Source organism: Balaenoptera ricei, chromosome 2 (assembly GCF_028023285.1).
Source record: "Balaenoptera ricei isolate mBalRic1 chromosome 2, mBalRic1.hap2, whole genome shotgun sequence".
Lineage (NCBI taxonomy): Eukaryota > Metazoa > Chordata > Mammalia > Artiodactyla > Balaenopteridae > Balaenoptera > Balaenoptera ricei.
Genome location: NC_082640.1, coordinates 2655554 through 2672036, shown reverse-complemented (window position 1 = coordinate 2672036; position 16483 = coordinate 2655554). Strand labels below are relative to the sequence as shown.

The following is a 16483-nucleotide window of genomic DNA, read 5'->3' as shown; positions in this document are numbered from 1 at the left end:
GTGGAGTTTCCTCAAAAACACTAAAAAATAGAGTTACCATATGATCCTACAATCCCATTCCTGGGCATATATCTGGACAAAACTACAATTTGAAAAGATACATGCACCCCAGTGTTCACTGCAGCACTATTTACAATAGCCAAGACATGGAAGTAACCTTAATGTCCATCAACAGATGAATGGATAAAGATGGGGCATACACACACACACACACACACACACACACACACACACACACAATGGAATATTACTCAGCCATAAACAAGAATGAAATAATGCCATTTGCAGCAACATGGATGGAACTAGAGATTATCATACAAAGTGAAGCAAGTCATACAGAGAAAGACAAATACCATATGATATCACTTATATGTGGAATCTAAAATATGACACAAATGAACTTATTTACAAAACAGAAACAGACTCACAGATATAGGGAACAGACTTGTGGTTGCTAAGGGGGGGGTGGGTGGGGGAGGGATGGATTGGGAGTTAGGGATTAGCAGATGCAAACTTGTATATATAGAATGGATAAACAACAAGGTCCTACTGTATAGCACAGGGAACTATATTCGATATCCTGTAATAAATCATAATAGAAAAGAATATGAAAAAGAATATAAATAATTATATATGTATGTATAACTGAATCACTTTGCTGTACACTGGAAACTAACACAACATTGTAAATCAACTGTACTTAAATAAAATAAATTTAAAAAGAATTCTATGTTTTACTCTCGTACTTAATTTTTTTGATTTTGAAAAAATGTAAACCTACACAAAGTAGAGACAAAGCTACAATGAACTCCTTATACACACCATTAGATTCAACAATTACCAAAGTTTTGTCATGCTTGCTTCTTCTATCTCTTCTCTCTCCACAACATTATTTTAAAGCAAACCCAAGACATCAAGCCATTTTACCCCTATATATACTTCAATAGGCATTTAAAAACATTATGGACATTTTCTTGCATAACCATCAAGATATTACCATATGTAACAAAATTAACAAATTACTTGGTGTCATTTAATACTTGATCTACTCTCCAACTGCCTCAAAAATGTGTTTACACAGTTGGTTTGTTCAAATCAAGATGTATCTATGGTTTAATTTTTTTAAACATTTAACTCTGTGAATATTAGATCTATTAGAAATTTATCCTGATGTATGGTACAATTTATTTAAAGAAATAAATTTATTCATTATTTATTAATTATTCTCTCACGTGGTCACCCAGTTGTCTTAACATTTATTTAATAGTCCTTTTTTTCCCCATTGATTTTAAATGATACTTTTTTTCCATTTCTTTTATTTATTCCCATGTATTCTAGGGACTCTTTCTGGTTTTCTAGAAAACCAGTCTGTTCCACTGTCTGTTTACTCACATGCCAGTATCACCTTTTAATTACTGAGGCTTCACAATGTATTTAATAAGTGGTGGCTCGTTTATTTACCTATGTGAACTTTAGAATCCTCTTGCCTACCGTTTTTTCTTTTTCTAAGAGTTGGTATTTTATTGGAAATATGTTAAATTTAATAAAATTAACTTAGGAACATTTGCGATATTCATGATCTTGAATTCTCCTATTCTAGAACACGATGCATACCTTTCCACTTCTTTTTTTTTCAAATTCTTTTTGTATTCTTTAGGTGTATTGTACAATTTTCTACATGTAGAGTTTACATATTGCATGCCAAGTTATTCCTTGGTACTTAATCCAAGGCTGTGTTGCCTTAGTAAATGTGCACGTCTCTTCCTCCGAAGTCCTTGCATGGGTCCTTGTTTGGAGGTACAGCTTCTAAGTGTCAAGGTCTGGCTCGCTGCCTCGGAAGATGCTCAGATGCCCAGGCTCGCCTGTGCTGTGACAACCAGGCCACGTCCCCGAAGCAAAGCAGGAAGCAGTTCAACTCAGGCCAAAGCCTTCCCGTCCCCACTCCCATCCCATTCGTGGGCAGGGCCCAAGGAGCTGGGGCTCTGGGGAAAGCAGAAGATGCGAAACGGCCAACTCTGGGGCCTGTGAGATGCCTTATCTCCTGCCAAGCTTGTACAGAAGCTAAACTTTCTCTAATCGGCAACTAAAAATTTGCTCTGTGATTAACTGTGCTGCAAGACCGGCACCTGCCGGATCACTCTTCCAGGTTGCCAGGGAAGGTTATGAAAGGCCCCTGGCGGTCACCGCACAGCTCTGGACATGGCAGTCGCCGTTTCCCCCACCTCTCGGGGCTGGCAGCCACCTCCGCAGCCAAATCCTTCTCGCTCAGGACACGGGGCTCCGCGTGCTTTCCTGCGGACCTGGCGGACCTCCATCAGGAGGCAGTGGTGGGGATGGAGAAAGTCGGGGCAGCCCTCGCCCTTTTCTCACGCATGTGCTGTGGCTTCCCGGGACTTGAGGGGGTGGTCCCACAGGCCTCCTCCTTTCCTGCAGACCTCCGTCCCCAGTCATCCCTCCAGCGGGGCCCTTCCTCCTGCACCCGCTCTGGCCTCTCCCTTTTTCTCCCTGCTGCTGTCATCGTAGTTTGGGACCCGCCCAATCCCAGCCGCCTCCTAACGACCTCATCCTTCCTGCGGCCACCAGCATCTGCCCTGTCAAGATGCCCAAGGTTTCCTGTGGGCAGTAAACACGCCCCGTTTACCTCGTCATTCAAGGCTCTCCACGGCCCAGTCAACGTCCGTTCCTTCCACCTTCCCTCCCGCCCACCAACCCCCATCGCTCCACTTATCAAAATCCTCTCCATCCTTTGCGTCTAGGAAGTCTCCCCAGCCTCCTGCTGCTCTACCCCAGCACATACCCATCAAATCGTGACCCTCTGTGTGCCCACCTATGGCCCCCGAGCTGCCTGGGAAAGCTCTGCAGCACCCGAAGCACTGCTTGCTCGTAAAAAACTTCCAGGTTGCATTTGTGCACAAAGCGATCAGCCAGTTCATACTCGCCTACGTGTCTGATCTCTACTCTCTGCTCTTTCCACACGGAATATCCCACTTTCTGCCTTTGGGGATAATCCCAAGTCACACTTACAGAAAACCCACTCGGTGCCCGAGGGCACGAGGGCACGGCGCATCTCCATCCTTAGTCACGTGTTTGCACCGGTGACAATCCACCATCCAGCGGTCTCCTCCTGCCTCGCCTGGATCCCTCTGACCGTAATGCTTGGTGTACTTTTGTTTGGTTAGAAGGAAGCCCGTTTACTACCTTCCGTACACTGCTCCTTCCTATTTCTTTTAACGTCTCAAAGCACTCAGGAGCCCCTCTTCTTAAAGGCTGTTTCAAATGTAAGGGCTGGACCCTCGGGCAGGCACGGCTGCTAGGAACCGCGGTGGGGAGGAACCGCCAGTCAATGTCGAGTGGCTACTCATCCCCAACTGCCCTCATGCCAGGCAGGATGTGCCAAGTCTCTTTTTAGCTCTGGCAGGCGTGCCCCTCTCACATATGACGGTTCAAATGCCACCCCTGGTGGAGATTAAACAATTACTTGACATTTTATGACATCCTGGGACATTCCATAGAGGAACCGGAAGCAAGCCAAGGCCAAAGATACGGAAGTCCTTGAGTTCAAGGGCCACCTGGAAGTTAGGGTTGGTGACCGTCAGATGAGGCTACAAGGCGGCAGGTCCCAGCCCTGTAGCATCTTACAGGAGACGAACAGGAATATCTCAGAAGCTGGGCAACTCCTTGGAAAACGGCTGGTCACCACCAGTCAGAGCTCAGAGTGAATCCTTCAAGGCGGCTGGAGATGGCTGTCTCCCTGGGACCCCTGCACTTGGGGGCAGCCTAGAGGTTCAAGGTCACTGATGGATATTATAAGCAAAAGGGGCCATGCAAGCAACAAAGGAGAACATCTATCACTCCACGGACACTGAGCTCCAGGAATTAGTGGGAGGGAAGGGGCTGTGGAAGGGCGTGACATCTGCCAGCAAAACGTTGGTTCGTTTTTCTCCGGAAATATTCTACCTGTCTTAGGGGAAGGTTCAGGCGTTGGCAGGATTCACCTCCTCTGCTATCTACGAAAATATCAATTCTCAGCGCTTCTTCCCACGACAAGCAAAGAGAGAATCTGCTTGGACCTCGGGCGGCATGTGTGTGCCAGGGGGGCAGTGGGGTCACTGGAGCCAAGTTCCCAGGGAATCTGGAGACACAGGGACAGCACAACTCTGGCTACAGGTCCTTAGTGGCTGATAGAAATACATCCCCTTGTTCTAGTTGTTCTCAGGGGAAGTTTTTAGAGCATCCTGCTGTCCTTTTACCCCTAGCTTCTCATGTGCTGATAGTGACATCAGGTAACAGAATGACTGAGAGTTCTTTACACCATACATGAAAGCGGTGATGGAGTTGGAAGCGAGCTCCTCCGTGAGCTGAATTATAGTTGAATTACTTGCAGACTGAAACACGATTCCCTACTTGAGGACTCAGGGTCTGGGGGCCATGCTGTACTCCCCTGTGAGCTCTGCCCACATACGCTGCAGTTCAACAGATAATTTGCATTTCAAAGGAACTGCCCTGGAACTCTGGATCTAGTAAAAAAATAAGAAGAGGATATTCTGCGTTCATTTGGATTTTAAATGATTTTTTTCTAAGAGATGTTACACACTTAAAAAAAAAAAAAAAACCCACAAAAACTTAGCAAAGGAAAATTCAATTTTCAAAATAGCTTTTGATCCTTTGGTAAGTGTACTTTTCCTGACCGTACAGCTGAGTAGAACACGTACAGCTGAGTAGAACAATGTTGACAAAGGCCCACAGCAGGTGTGTCCATTCCCACGCTGGTGGCAGTGGGTGGCACTGGGCCAAGATGCTGTAGAGGGAGGGACAGAAGGCCAAAGGCGGGACCACCCACCACGCTGTGCCTCACAGCACCTGGGGGAGGGTAACAGCCTCGCCCCTCAGTTATGAGTAAACAGGCTGGGGTGGGGCGCAGTAAACCGTATCTGTCAAGAGCCGCATCAAGCGATTCTAATGATCATTCAATTTTTGAAAACAATGCCCTCGATAAATTAACTATGACCTATTCAAACTGATGCTGATATGACTCTAGCTGAAATATTTTATTTCAATTAATCCCAAATCTCCTCTGATGAATTATGCAACTATTCACTACAATTTCACATCTGAACCAAAACAAAATTCTCTTATTTTATGTGTTATTTTTAAAAGGAACTCACTAAAGGGTAACAAAATCCAGATAATCATCTTACAATATCAGTTCCAAAAACCCACCCAACTCCACATAAGCAGGAAAGTTTTCCTTTACCCTGGTGGTATGTATACGAGTTATGACCAGGACTTTCTGGGTGTGAACCAGCTACAGAATGCTGGTTAAATCTGACATACTGAGCACCACACCTCCTGAGGAAACTGAGTTTGGAATGATCACTCAGGCATCAGAAGTAATCATTATCTATTATTGTTACTAAGATAACACATTTTTAAACAATTTTTTTAAATTAAAGAGTATTAAATAATTTCCTTAGATTTCAAGGGAAACACAGGCTCAAACCACCTACTTTTAACACCAAGGTTACAAAAATCATTGCAATAACTTTTTAGTTGAAAAAAAATCCTTACAATGTAAATTGGCACAGCCACTATGGAAAACAGTATGGAGGTTCCTCAAAAAAATAGAAGTAGAACTACCATATGATCCAGCAATCCCACTCCTGGGCATATATCCAGAGAAAACTAATAATTCAAAAAGATCCATGTTCCCCTATGGTCATGGCAGCCCTATTCACAATAGCCAAGACATGGAAACAACCTAAATGTCCATCGACAGACGAATGGATAAAGAAGATGTGGTACATATATACATACAATGGAATACTACTCAGCCATAAACAAGAATGAAATAATGCCATTTGCAGCAACATGGATGGACCTAGAGATTATTATACTAAGTGAAGTAAGTAAGACAGAGAAAGACAAATATCATACGCTATCACTTATATGTGGAATTTAAAATAGGACATAAATGAACTTATCTACGAAACAGAAACAGACTCACAGACACAGAGAACAGACTTGTGGTTGCCAAGGGGAAGGGGGGTGGGGAAGGAATGGACTGGGAGTTTGGGATTAGCAGATGCAAACTAGTATCTATAGGATGGATAAACAACAAGGTCCTACTGTAGAGCATAGGGAACCGTATTCAATATCCTGTGATAAACCATCATGGAAAAGAATATGAAAAACAATGTATATATATGTATAACTGAGTCACTTTGCTATACAGCAGAAATTAACACAACATTGTAAATCAACTAGACTTCAATAAAATAAATTTAAAAAAAAGAAAAAAAAAATCCTTACAGCTTAAGGCTAACATTAAACCTCAGAGTTATCTTTGCTCTAATGAAGGTTAATAATCATAATCTCTCAACAAGCACGGCCATGCTGCAAGCGCTGCTTTAAGTGTCTCTTAACAACCCTATGTGCCAGGTACATTATCGTCCCATTTTACAGATGAGGACACTGAGACAGAGGTTGAGTTACCTCCCCATGCTATTACAGGTATGGGTGACGCTTGGACAACACGGGTTTAAACTGTGCGGGTCCACTTGGATGCAGATTTATTTTCAATAAATACAACACTATATGATCTGCGACTGGTTGGTTTCGTGGATGCTGAAACTCGGATACTGAGGGCCACCTATGGGACTTGAGTATCCACGGATTTTGGTATCCGTGGCAGGTCCTGGAACCAATGCCCTGTGGATACCGAGGGAGGACGTCAGTAACTAAGTGTTGGAATTTGAATCGCTGCAGTCTGGCCGCAGGGGCCACACAGAGATGCTGCAGTCACACATCAGGTTTGAACTTTCAAATAAATGAATCACATTAGCAAACTTTTGAAGGTAAACGGCAGCATCTGCAGTATTTAAGGAACACACCAATTTTTACATTGCTATTATTAAAGACTACCGCATCACAATGATCTTAGCACGCTGGCTTTAGATTTAAATAAACCATTTTCCAGACATCGGCCACCTTGTTTTCAACCTTTTAAAATTATCCTAATTCAGTTATTTTTAAAAAAAGTTCAAGAGTGTGTTGTCTAGCGTATTTCCCCCAGCAACACACAAAGCAAATTCAGCACGCCACTGGATTAAATGACAGACTGGATTCCAGTTTTATCAGCAGTATCTTCTGGGCTTAATTACTCATTTCGTTTAAAAGCTAAAACTGATTATTCCTCACCTGTCACCGGCGGTATAAAAATGGAACTGGTTAATACAAAACCCCATAATTACCTTCTTTCTGGAGAAGGCTTGAATGAGTCAGATGTGTTATAAAGAAAATTTTCGCTCGGGAGCTCCACAGGTGAGGACAGCAAGCTCATTCCTCATTCGTGTGTGTGTGTGTGTGTGTGTGTGTGTGTGTGCGTGCGTGCGTGCGTGTGTGTGTGCGCGCGCGCATATATATGCATGCTGTTCTCCATGCTGCTGTCTATTTAAATCTAAGTCAACTGGAGAATAAGCAAGTTCACATTAAGAAATTCTGACCAATTAGGGAACTATATTCAGTATCCTGTGATAAACCGTAATGGAAAAGAACATTAAAAAAGAATGGGTACCTATGTATAACTGGATCACTTTGCTGTTCAGCAGAGATTGACACAACATTGTAAATCAACTAGACTTCAACTAAAAAAAAAAAAAAAGAAAAGAAATTCTGTAGGATTAACTAAAATAATCTCCAAGAAGTATGTGAAAGTAAACCCTTTTTGGAGATTTCTTGGAGGGTTCCTCCTACATGACCATGACGTGGGGTTTCTGTGTGTCCTCCGAGGTACACAGTATACTTGTTGCCGGTGGGCTCCAGATTCCAATAGGAATGAGACTTATCTCAAATCAGTGTCAGTGTGGCTCTCCATGGAACGGAGGGGGAAAAATGGCCTGGACAGGCCAAATTTGGTAGCAGATGGGGAATATCTGATTTAGAAGACTGATGTCTGCTTGAATATTGCACAGTCTGGCCGAGACAGAAGAGGTTTTCAAGTCCTAGAACACAGTCAATGTCACAGGCCATGTAAAGTTGGCTCAGTAACCTCCAAACACACAGTACAACGACTGGGGCAGCCCACGTGGAGCCCTAAGACGGCTACCAAGGGGCTCACGTGCGCGCGAGGGGCGCGGGCCGTTCTCCTGGGGGGCTGGCTAAGGCAGCCCTCTTCAGGATGCAAGACTTGAATAAATCTGATTGTACAGAAAGCTCTAGAATAAGCCCCAAACCCAACAGCTGCACCCGGCTCAGATGAAGAGTCAAGACCTCAGTACATAATTCTGAGGGTGGGGAGACTTGATGGTAGAGTCTGTCACATTCAAGTTCCGCTTTACGTCCATAAAGCCACAGAAAGGAAAACACTGTCTCTTCTGAGGACAGTGCGCTGTTGGCAGCTCCCCGACAAAGCCAGGCCCTGCTGCGGGGAGGAGGCCGCAGGGGCCTTGGGCAGACTTCTTCTGGATTAGCGTCTGCGGGAAGCAGAGTCAAGGCTCAGTGAGACCCCAGCCCCGCACGGCCCTGCGGCTCACACAGACCCACGATGCCCGGCGCAGCCCGGACCCTGTAATCGAACCCATGCGCAGAACCCGGGGCCTCCGTGACTCACGTGCGACCATCCAGGCGCACCGGTCCAGGGAGCGCCGGACCCTCTGCTGCCCTTCTCTTTGGGGTCACAGGCGTGGGCTTTCAGCAGACGCCTAATGCAGAGCATCTGGGGCCCCCCGTGCTTGAAGGCCCCAGAAGCCTGTAGCGGGAGGGGCGGGATTTGTGCTAAAAGCGGCAACCCAAGATCCAGCCCTGAGCAGCCCAGGATGGCAACCATCACATCCCCCAGTGGAAAGAAGATAAAACAGCCTCTAGAATCTAAATGGAAACTCTAGAGTGACAGATGTACAAAACAAACTTATGGTTACCAGGGGGAAGATCGGGGGGGGGAGGGATAAACTGGGAGATTGGGATGGACATAGACACACTACTATATATAAAATAGATAACTAATAAGGACCTACTGGATAGCCCAGGAACTCTACTCAATACTCTGAAATGGCCAATATGGGAAAAGAATCTAAAAACGAGTGGATATATGTAGATGTATAACTGACTCGCTTTGCTGTACAGCAGAAACTAACACAACATTGTATATCAACTATACTCCAATAAAAATTAATTTAAAAAATAATAAACTGAAACTAAAATTAATAATTCTTTGAATTCCTTCCTCAGAGGGCTGACAGAAAGCACTACACACAAAACCATATATATATATATATATATATGTTGGTTTTTTTTTTCAGTCACCCATGTTTAAGTTCTTTTATATACTTCATTGGCTTAAGAATATAAATTGAAGGGGATTTTTCAATACCAGAGAAGAAATGTCTTCACGTGGATGGTGGGTCACAGTCTGTGTGAGGAAAATGAGGGATCTGGGGTAATTTGCTGGGCTGTCAAACTTTAATGACTCTTCTGACAAAATGATTTTGGTCTGTGAAAGCTAAGACTACCCGGACGTATGACAAATGTTTACGATCAGGGTCAAGTGTTTACTCGTCTCCGGTGGTTAGCATTTAGAAAAGAGCTTTGACTAAAGATGAAGTGAATGCATCCAAAGCTGGTATTTAACGCTCCTTGGAAGAGTCACCAACTCACAGCCACTGCTTCCAAAGCCCACTGACTCACAGGCACCGGCCGGCAGTGTAGACGGTGAGGTCCATCTTTTCATGGCAACATCTATTTTAAAAGGCCAGCACACGCACACATACAATATGATATGGTTTCCCTTGTGAAAGTCAGAACAGCCAAAGAATTACAACATTTCTAAATTTAAATTTGAGTTAACAAACACTGAAGCAGGAGCTGAGGTTCGATTTTAATTTTCGCTCTACTAAAATTAAACTAGAATGTCACGTACTCCCCGTCTCCTTCTTACCAGGGGCAAACTACATTCTAAAAAATGTAAGTAGATACTGTTTGGCTGTTATTCATACACAGCCACACAGACGTGTACAATGCATCTATAAACACAGATAACAGGAAAGGAAAGATCATCAGTTCACTCTAACAAGAAATGAGAAGCTCTGTCCACAGAATATCACGATGCTTAAAAATTAGATTCCATGTTTCAGAACATAATGATTTTTGAAAGACCATTTCTTGTATTAGCAGCATTACCAAAGCTATCGGAGCTGTGAAAAGGGAGAGTTTATGTCTATATAAATAGATGTCATATATATGTTTTTAAAATGATCATGGCACTCATTCAAATCAGGAAAACTTACAGATATCCATGGCTGCGTTGCTATGTCTTGATTGTTAAGCTGAAGATGAAGAGGAGGTGGGAAGAGAAAAGGAAATATGAGAAAGTAGAAGTAAAATAGGAAGAAAGAAGATGAAAAGGGAAGAGGAAAGGAAAGAAGGGGAAGAAGGAAGGAAGGAAAGAAAGAAGGAAGGAAGGAAGGAAAGAGAAGGAAGGAAGGAGAGAAAGAAGGAAAGAGAATGAAGGAAGGAAGGAAAGAGAAGGAAGGAAGGAAGGAGGGAGAGAAGGAAGGAAGGAGGGAGAGAAGGAAGGAAAGAGAAGGAAGGAAGGAAGGAGGGAGAGAAGGAAGGAAGGAGGGAGAGAAGGAAGGAAAGAGAAGGAAGGAAGGAAGGAAAGAGAGAAGGAAGGAAGGAGAGAAGTGGGGAACAGGAAAGCGGATGATGAGGAGGAGGCTAAGTCTCCTTTTATCGCCCCTAGATATTCACCAACTCCGCGAGCAAACCAAAGAAGGTCAGGCGGTGACTCGGGTCGAGCACCGGGTTGGTTATTTTAAAGACACCCATTCAGCACAACAGCTGGGCGGAACTGTTTCTGATATATCGTCACCCGATGCAATGAAACACACGTATTCACCCACAGCGGCTGCAAGCGTTCAACAGGGGCAGGGAGGAACCATCCCGGCCTCTTTGGTCCTGGTATTCGATGACGGATGACTACATTCTTCTAAGAAACAGGTACGTCTTGTTGCACTTGTAGAGGGAAAAAATCACCCTGGTCTGTTCGGATTTTCAATGAAAAGAAATGCAGTGGAGACTTAACTGACCCCCCCGGGGTTAGTCTACACAGAAGGACACCGGTGTTTGCTCTGAGCTGCTCAGATGGGCCCGTCGCCGTGGGAGAGCGACAGGAGGCCCACTTCATCCCGAGCAGAGCTTCCTGGGGGAGACCGCGAGTTCCCTGCGCTGGAAAGCTGAGGGGGTGGCGGGGAGAGGCACGCCAGACGGAGGAGAAGAGGATGCAAAGGCAGGACGGGGAAGGCCCCTGGCGCCGGGTCGGGGATGCAGCCCGGGGTGCAGAGGGAAGGGCTCACCAGGCTCCCCAAGGCCATCACCCCAACCCCCAGGGCTGTGGGCTCACGGGCGGGGCTGAGGGCCACGACCTTGGATGTTGGCTGGCCCTTCTGGACCTTAAAGCATCCTCCAACCCTCAATGTTCTGGGGAAAAGCTACACACACACACACACACACACCCACACCCCGAGGCTTGAGAACACAAAGAACCTTAGAGAGGGTACAGGTCGACACCTGGGATTTTAGGTGGGAGGCTAGGTGACTTGGGCGGGTTCACAGGGCAGCCTCCATTCTTCCCTTCCCATCCACGTTCTCATGTCAGAGCTTCACAGGACGTAGACATTTGGGGGAAAATACACAGTATCATTAGTAGCCAGCTTGGTACTCCAAAGAAACTGTTATAAATGACAAGCATCCGGCATGGTCCGCCAGGTAAGACCAAGATTTCACACAAGCCCTCATCGCAGAAAAGTGTCCCCACCACACACAGCACAGCCCCGGCTCCCAAAGGACAGCTCTGGTTTGTATCCCTAAGAGTAAAAAAGTTAAAAGCAAAAATAAACCAAAAAAACTCTGTAACACTAATTTCTCACAAAACTCCATGACCTCAGGCTAAAACACAGACTCAGGAAAGAGCCATGACGCAGCCAGAGGACACGCGGATGACATATTAGGTTACAGCCCTGTCCCCCAGACCTCTTTGGTGCTGGATTCGCAGCAATTCCATCCACACTGAGCAGTACGCAAGGGATGCCTGTGATGTTAGCTTAAGGATTCAATTCAATGCTATTAGTGATGGCGAGACTGCAAACACGTCTCTTTGGATACACAGTTCAAAACGTGCAAAGGAACATCTGAAGTGTTCGGGGCCACAAAGAACCTACAACACCACACCCTGTGTGTGTATGTGTGTGTGTGTGCACGTGCACACGTGTGTGCTTGCATCGGGGATGTTTATCTGTGCATTGGTGGGAAGGATGGGGACTCCACAGAAAAGTTTCCTCTGATATAACAAGCTTCAGTTTCTCTTGCGAAGCGCGGTATTTTAAATGTTTCCTCTGCAATTCCAGCATCACAAAGATGCCCTGAGGTTCCCCGACCTGTATCAGCAGATGCACAAAGCGCAAATCCACTTCCCCAGACCTGCGCCGTCCAACACACAGGGCTGTTGCCATCTGAACTAGTTAAAATAATTCAAGTTGGAAGTTCAATCCCTCAGTTGCACACACCCCATTTTTCAAGTGCTCAAAGCCACCTGTGATTAGTGGCTACCCTACAGAACAGCATCCAACAGAGAACATTTCCATCAGCACAGGAAGTTCTATTGGACAATAATGACCCAGACCCTCCGGCTGCCCTGACCTTGTTTCAGGGGCTGGATGGGCCACTGCAGAGCTCCAATTGGGGTGACCTGGAATTTCTGAGAGCCTCACTTTTATACAAATAATCAGAAGGAGACTTGAGTCTCTCTAAAGACTGTGTTGGTCCTTCAGGTTTTGGGAGTCATTAGTCCCTTTAAGAAAAATGCTGAAAATGATGACTCTTCTCCTCTATTAAACGAGCTTTCAAAAAAAGGAACATATTTCATATAGTTTTTGTGAGATAGTCTAACCTCCTAACGCCTGTTGATGCACCTGTTCAAACACAACTGCTCAACAAAATCATCTCTTACAGTGACCATCATCAGAAACACAACTTGCCCGCAATAACAATTTTGGCTTCACCCTGTCCTAAGTTATCTACCTGTCAGTCTTTTTTTTTTTAAATTTGAGCTCATTAATTATAGAAGTCATCATCAGCTCTCATATTAGCCAGAGAGATACTCTTCATAAAAATTACCTCTGAAAACTCTCTCCATTCAAATACCAAGGTAATTTGTCCCCCTTGAATCTCAGAGCATCCGTTTACCATCTGATGACCACTTTTATCTGGATACGTTGTAATTCACTTTTAATGAAATAATTATCTTGTGAAGGTCAAATGTTGAAATGCTTATGGTCCTACGAACCAAGGATGCTCTTTCCAACTTGTGCAAAATTAAATGTAAAAATAGTGCTAACATACAATGTGAGCAGGAAAGCAGCTTATGTACTAGTTTGTAACACAGTCAGTTTCACCTGGTGGTAGAGGTGACCAGATGGATAATCTTAGGAAGAAAAATGCACAGAATGTTAAAGCATGGGTTGCAAAGGTTCTGTTGTCAGACAGCTCCCCTCACAGTACAATTCTTACACAATAGTTCATCTGTGATGCCCAAGCTCTATTTAAGCTCATTTCATAGTCTTCAGGTAAAATGACCTTTCTTTTTAAAATGTTTTTCTAAATTTACTAAAAAGATTCAAGAGACACAAAGTCTGAAAGTAAGAAGTCAAGCTGATTCAATGACTTATTTCTGGAACATCCTGGTTGAATGATATCAATGTCCACCTTTACCTCGGCAATGAATCAACATTTTATAGATAGCCCTTTATGACAGTGGAGGGAAGACAGGTTAAAAAAAAAAAAAAAAGGAGAGAGAGAAAGAGGTATCTGACCTGTACTTGCCTAAATTAAAGTTTTTAAGAAGCTTATGAACTTTATCAATATAAATTATAGGGGAAGAGAGAATTGCAGAAGATAGAAAATGCAAACAGTAGGCAGATAATAAACCTAAAAAGTACCTCCTTTGGGCTAGAAACAACGTATTTTAAATTCCATCATTTACACACTTTAAGGTTGAAGATGAAGAGTCTCAGGGGACTTGAGTACAATTCCATTAGAACTTAAGCTCCACGAGGACAGGGATTTTGTTTTTTCACTGTTCTTTCCCCAAAACCTGTACCAGTCCCTGGCACATAGTAAGTGCTCAGAAAATAACTGCTGACAGAGGAAGCGCCCAGCCTACTCCTGTCATGACCAGAAAAACTGGGTCTTGGGCATCCCTCCTGGACTTGGCCGTGACCACACTGGGGTCTCACATCAGGCGAAAAAAGCAAAAGCCCTAAAGAAGATAAGACTACGTCAAGTTAGAGAAAAGACAATTTAAGTATTTTAATGAAACCAAGAGAAATGACCGGAGCTTAATCTAAAATGATGGTAGAAACTTCCAGAAAGGACTGAAGACAAAGAATGGTGATCAGGCCAACGGAGAAGGAAGAAATTGGCTGCACATTTCAGGAGCAGCAAGTACAAGGAGGAGACATTGTAAATATATACGCGTTCCCGCTCAAGACATTTCTAACTTGTTCTCGCCTCTCCCATCTTGGACCACCACCTTCCAGACGCAGGGTTTCCTTTCCAGGGAAGGCTGGAATATTTTCAAGCTCCGAAATCTTTAGATTATAGCATCCATGTAAGTAGAAGGGGCTTTAGAAATCATCCAGTCTGGCGCTCATTTGAATGAATGAGGCCCAGAGAGGTTAAGAACGTCCCCGAGGTCACACAGCTGGTTATTAATTAAGACAAGGGTTGCCCCCACTTCCTCTGCCATTGCCCCAAGCACTCCTCAGGGTCACACACCTTCAACGTCTAAATGAGATTTTCTTTGTCCACTCAGAGCAGGGAAAATTTCCCCTGGGAGCTCTGGGAGGTGGGCTGAGGGTGGGGAGAGCACGCAGCTGGTTTGCTATTGTTGCTTTCACAATATTTTCCCCCCAAGTGTTCCCTGGTCCACTTTCTTCCTGCAGCTCACTTTTGAATATTTAAATACTTAAGAACTGTGAGCTGCCTGCAAGCTCTCTGAAGCCTCCGGAGAGAAGAACGGATACACATCCAAATAAATGAATTCCATCTCCATGGGAGGCTCCTGTGCTGGGGTACAAGGCATTGCAGGAGGCTCACTCATCCTGGTCTACTGCATCACAGCAATGGTTATCCAGTCACGGAACTGTAAAATATTCAACGCTTTTGATCAAAAATGTATGAAATCGTAAAGTCAAAGGATTATGTGTGTGTGCCTGAAATGAACTTCTGGTGGAAATTAAGACCATCAGCATAATTTGGAGAGCCGTCTACCTTTTAGTGGCTTGCCCCATTTTCTTCTTCTAACCTGGTTCAAACGTATAGCGTCATGAGCTGCGTTAGGTATCCGACACAATACTTGCCAACAAATAACAGACATGCAAATGTCATTTGTCTTTGGGTTTCGTCATGGCAACTGTTAAAGGAATAAACCAATTGCAGAATTAAATGAATATAGCTGAATTTGTTGACCATCCTAGCACGTGGTAAGCTGAAATATCAGCTTCAATTTTAAAAAACTCTTTCTCTAAGAAAATCCGTAAGCAAAAACAGGACTAAAACTTTCAGAAGTTATTTTCCCTTTCGTAACTGATTTCTTAATTCAATATATTTTAAGCTACTACTGAAAACCAATTGCTTTCCTACTTGGGTTTTGGTTGGAGTGGCTTGTTTGTTGTTGTTGAGTGTATAACGTGTGTCCAAGTACAACATGTGTCTATTTTAAATTTTTGGTTAAATGAGATAAAATTAGATACAGTATTTTCAGAATGTATGAAAAGACCAGGGCGTAGAATACTTAAAGTATTTGAAATCTTAAAAATATAAAGATATCAATATGATCTTTCTGTTCAGTGACTGTATATATCTGAGCCTAAGATTTCTGCCTACTTTCCATACTCAGAACCTAACTGAAAAGTCAGAAGGAAACAAGAAGACTCTCATTAACCAAAACACAGTCCACCCCTCACATACTGGGTGGGAATGTAAACTGGTGCGGCCACTATGCAAAACAGTATGGAGATTCCTCAAAAATTAAGAACGTATTTACCCTGTAATCCAGCTATCACATTTCTGGGTATTTATCTAAAGAATGTGAAAACACTAATTCGAAAAGATATATGCACCCCTCTGTTCACTGTGGCATTATTCACAATAGCCAAGATATAGAAACAACCTAGGTGTCCATAAATGGATGAATGGAAAAAGAAAATGTGATACACACACACACGCAAACATATAATGGAATACTACTCAGCCATAAAAAAGCATGAAATCTTGCCATATGTGAAAACTCAGGTGGACCTGAGGGTATTACACTTAGTGAAATAAGTCAGATGGAGAAAAATACAATATGATTTCACTCATATGTGGAATATAAAAAACTAACAAAATAAATAAACAGATCAAACCAAACAAAAACAAACACATAAATACA

At 43.7% G+C, this 16483-nt stretch overlaps 1 protein-coding gene across 17 annotated transcripts in view; it reads right to left on the bottom strand.

The window, feature by feature from the left end:
- SVIL (supervillin) overlaps window positions 1–16483 on the bottom strand; it is a 241499-nt gene that overhangs the window by 134126 nt on the left and 90890 nt on the right. For 8 of the 17 annotated variants that reach the window (XM_059909405.1, XM_059909414.1, XM_059909428.1 and 5 more), the window contains exon 2: window positions 3025–4517. The exons of the other annotated variants lie outside the window; for them this stretch is intronic. In XM_059909405.1, the coding sequence (XP_059765388.1) occupies window positions 3025–3073 (49 nt within the window). In that variant the 5' untranslated portion in view covers window positions 3074–4517. The remainder of the gene's footprint in view (window positions 1–3024; window positions 4518–16483) is intronic. 17 annotated transcript variants of the gene reach the window in all.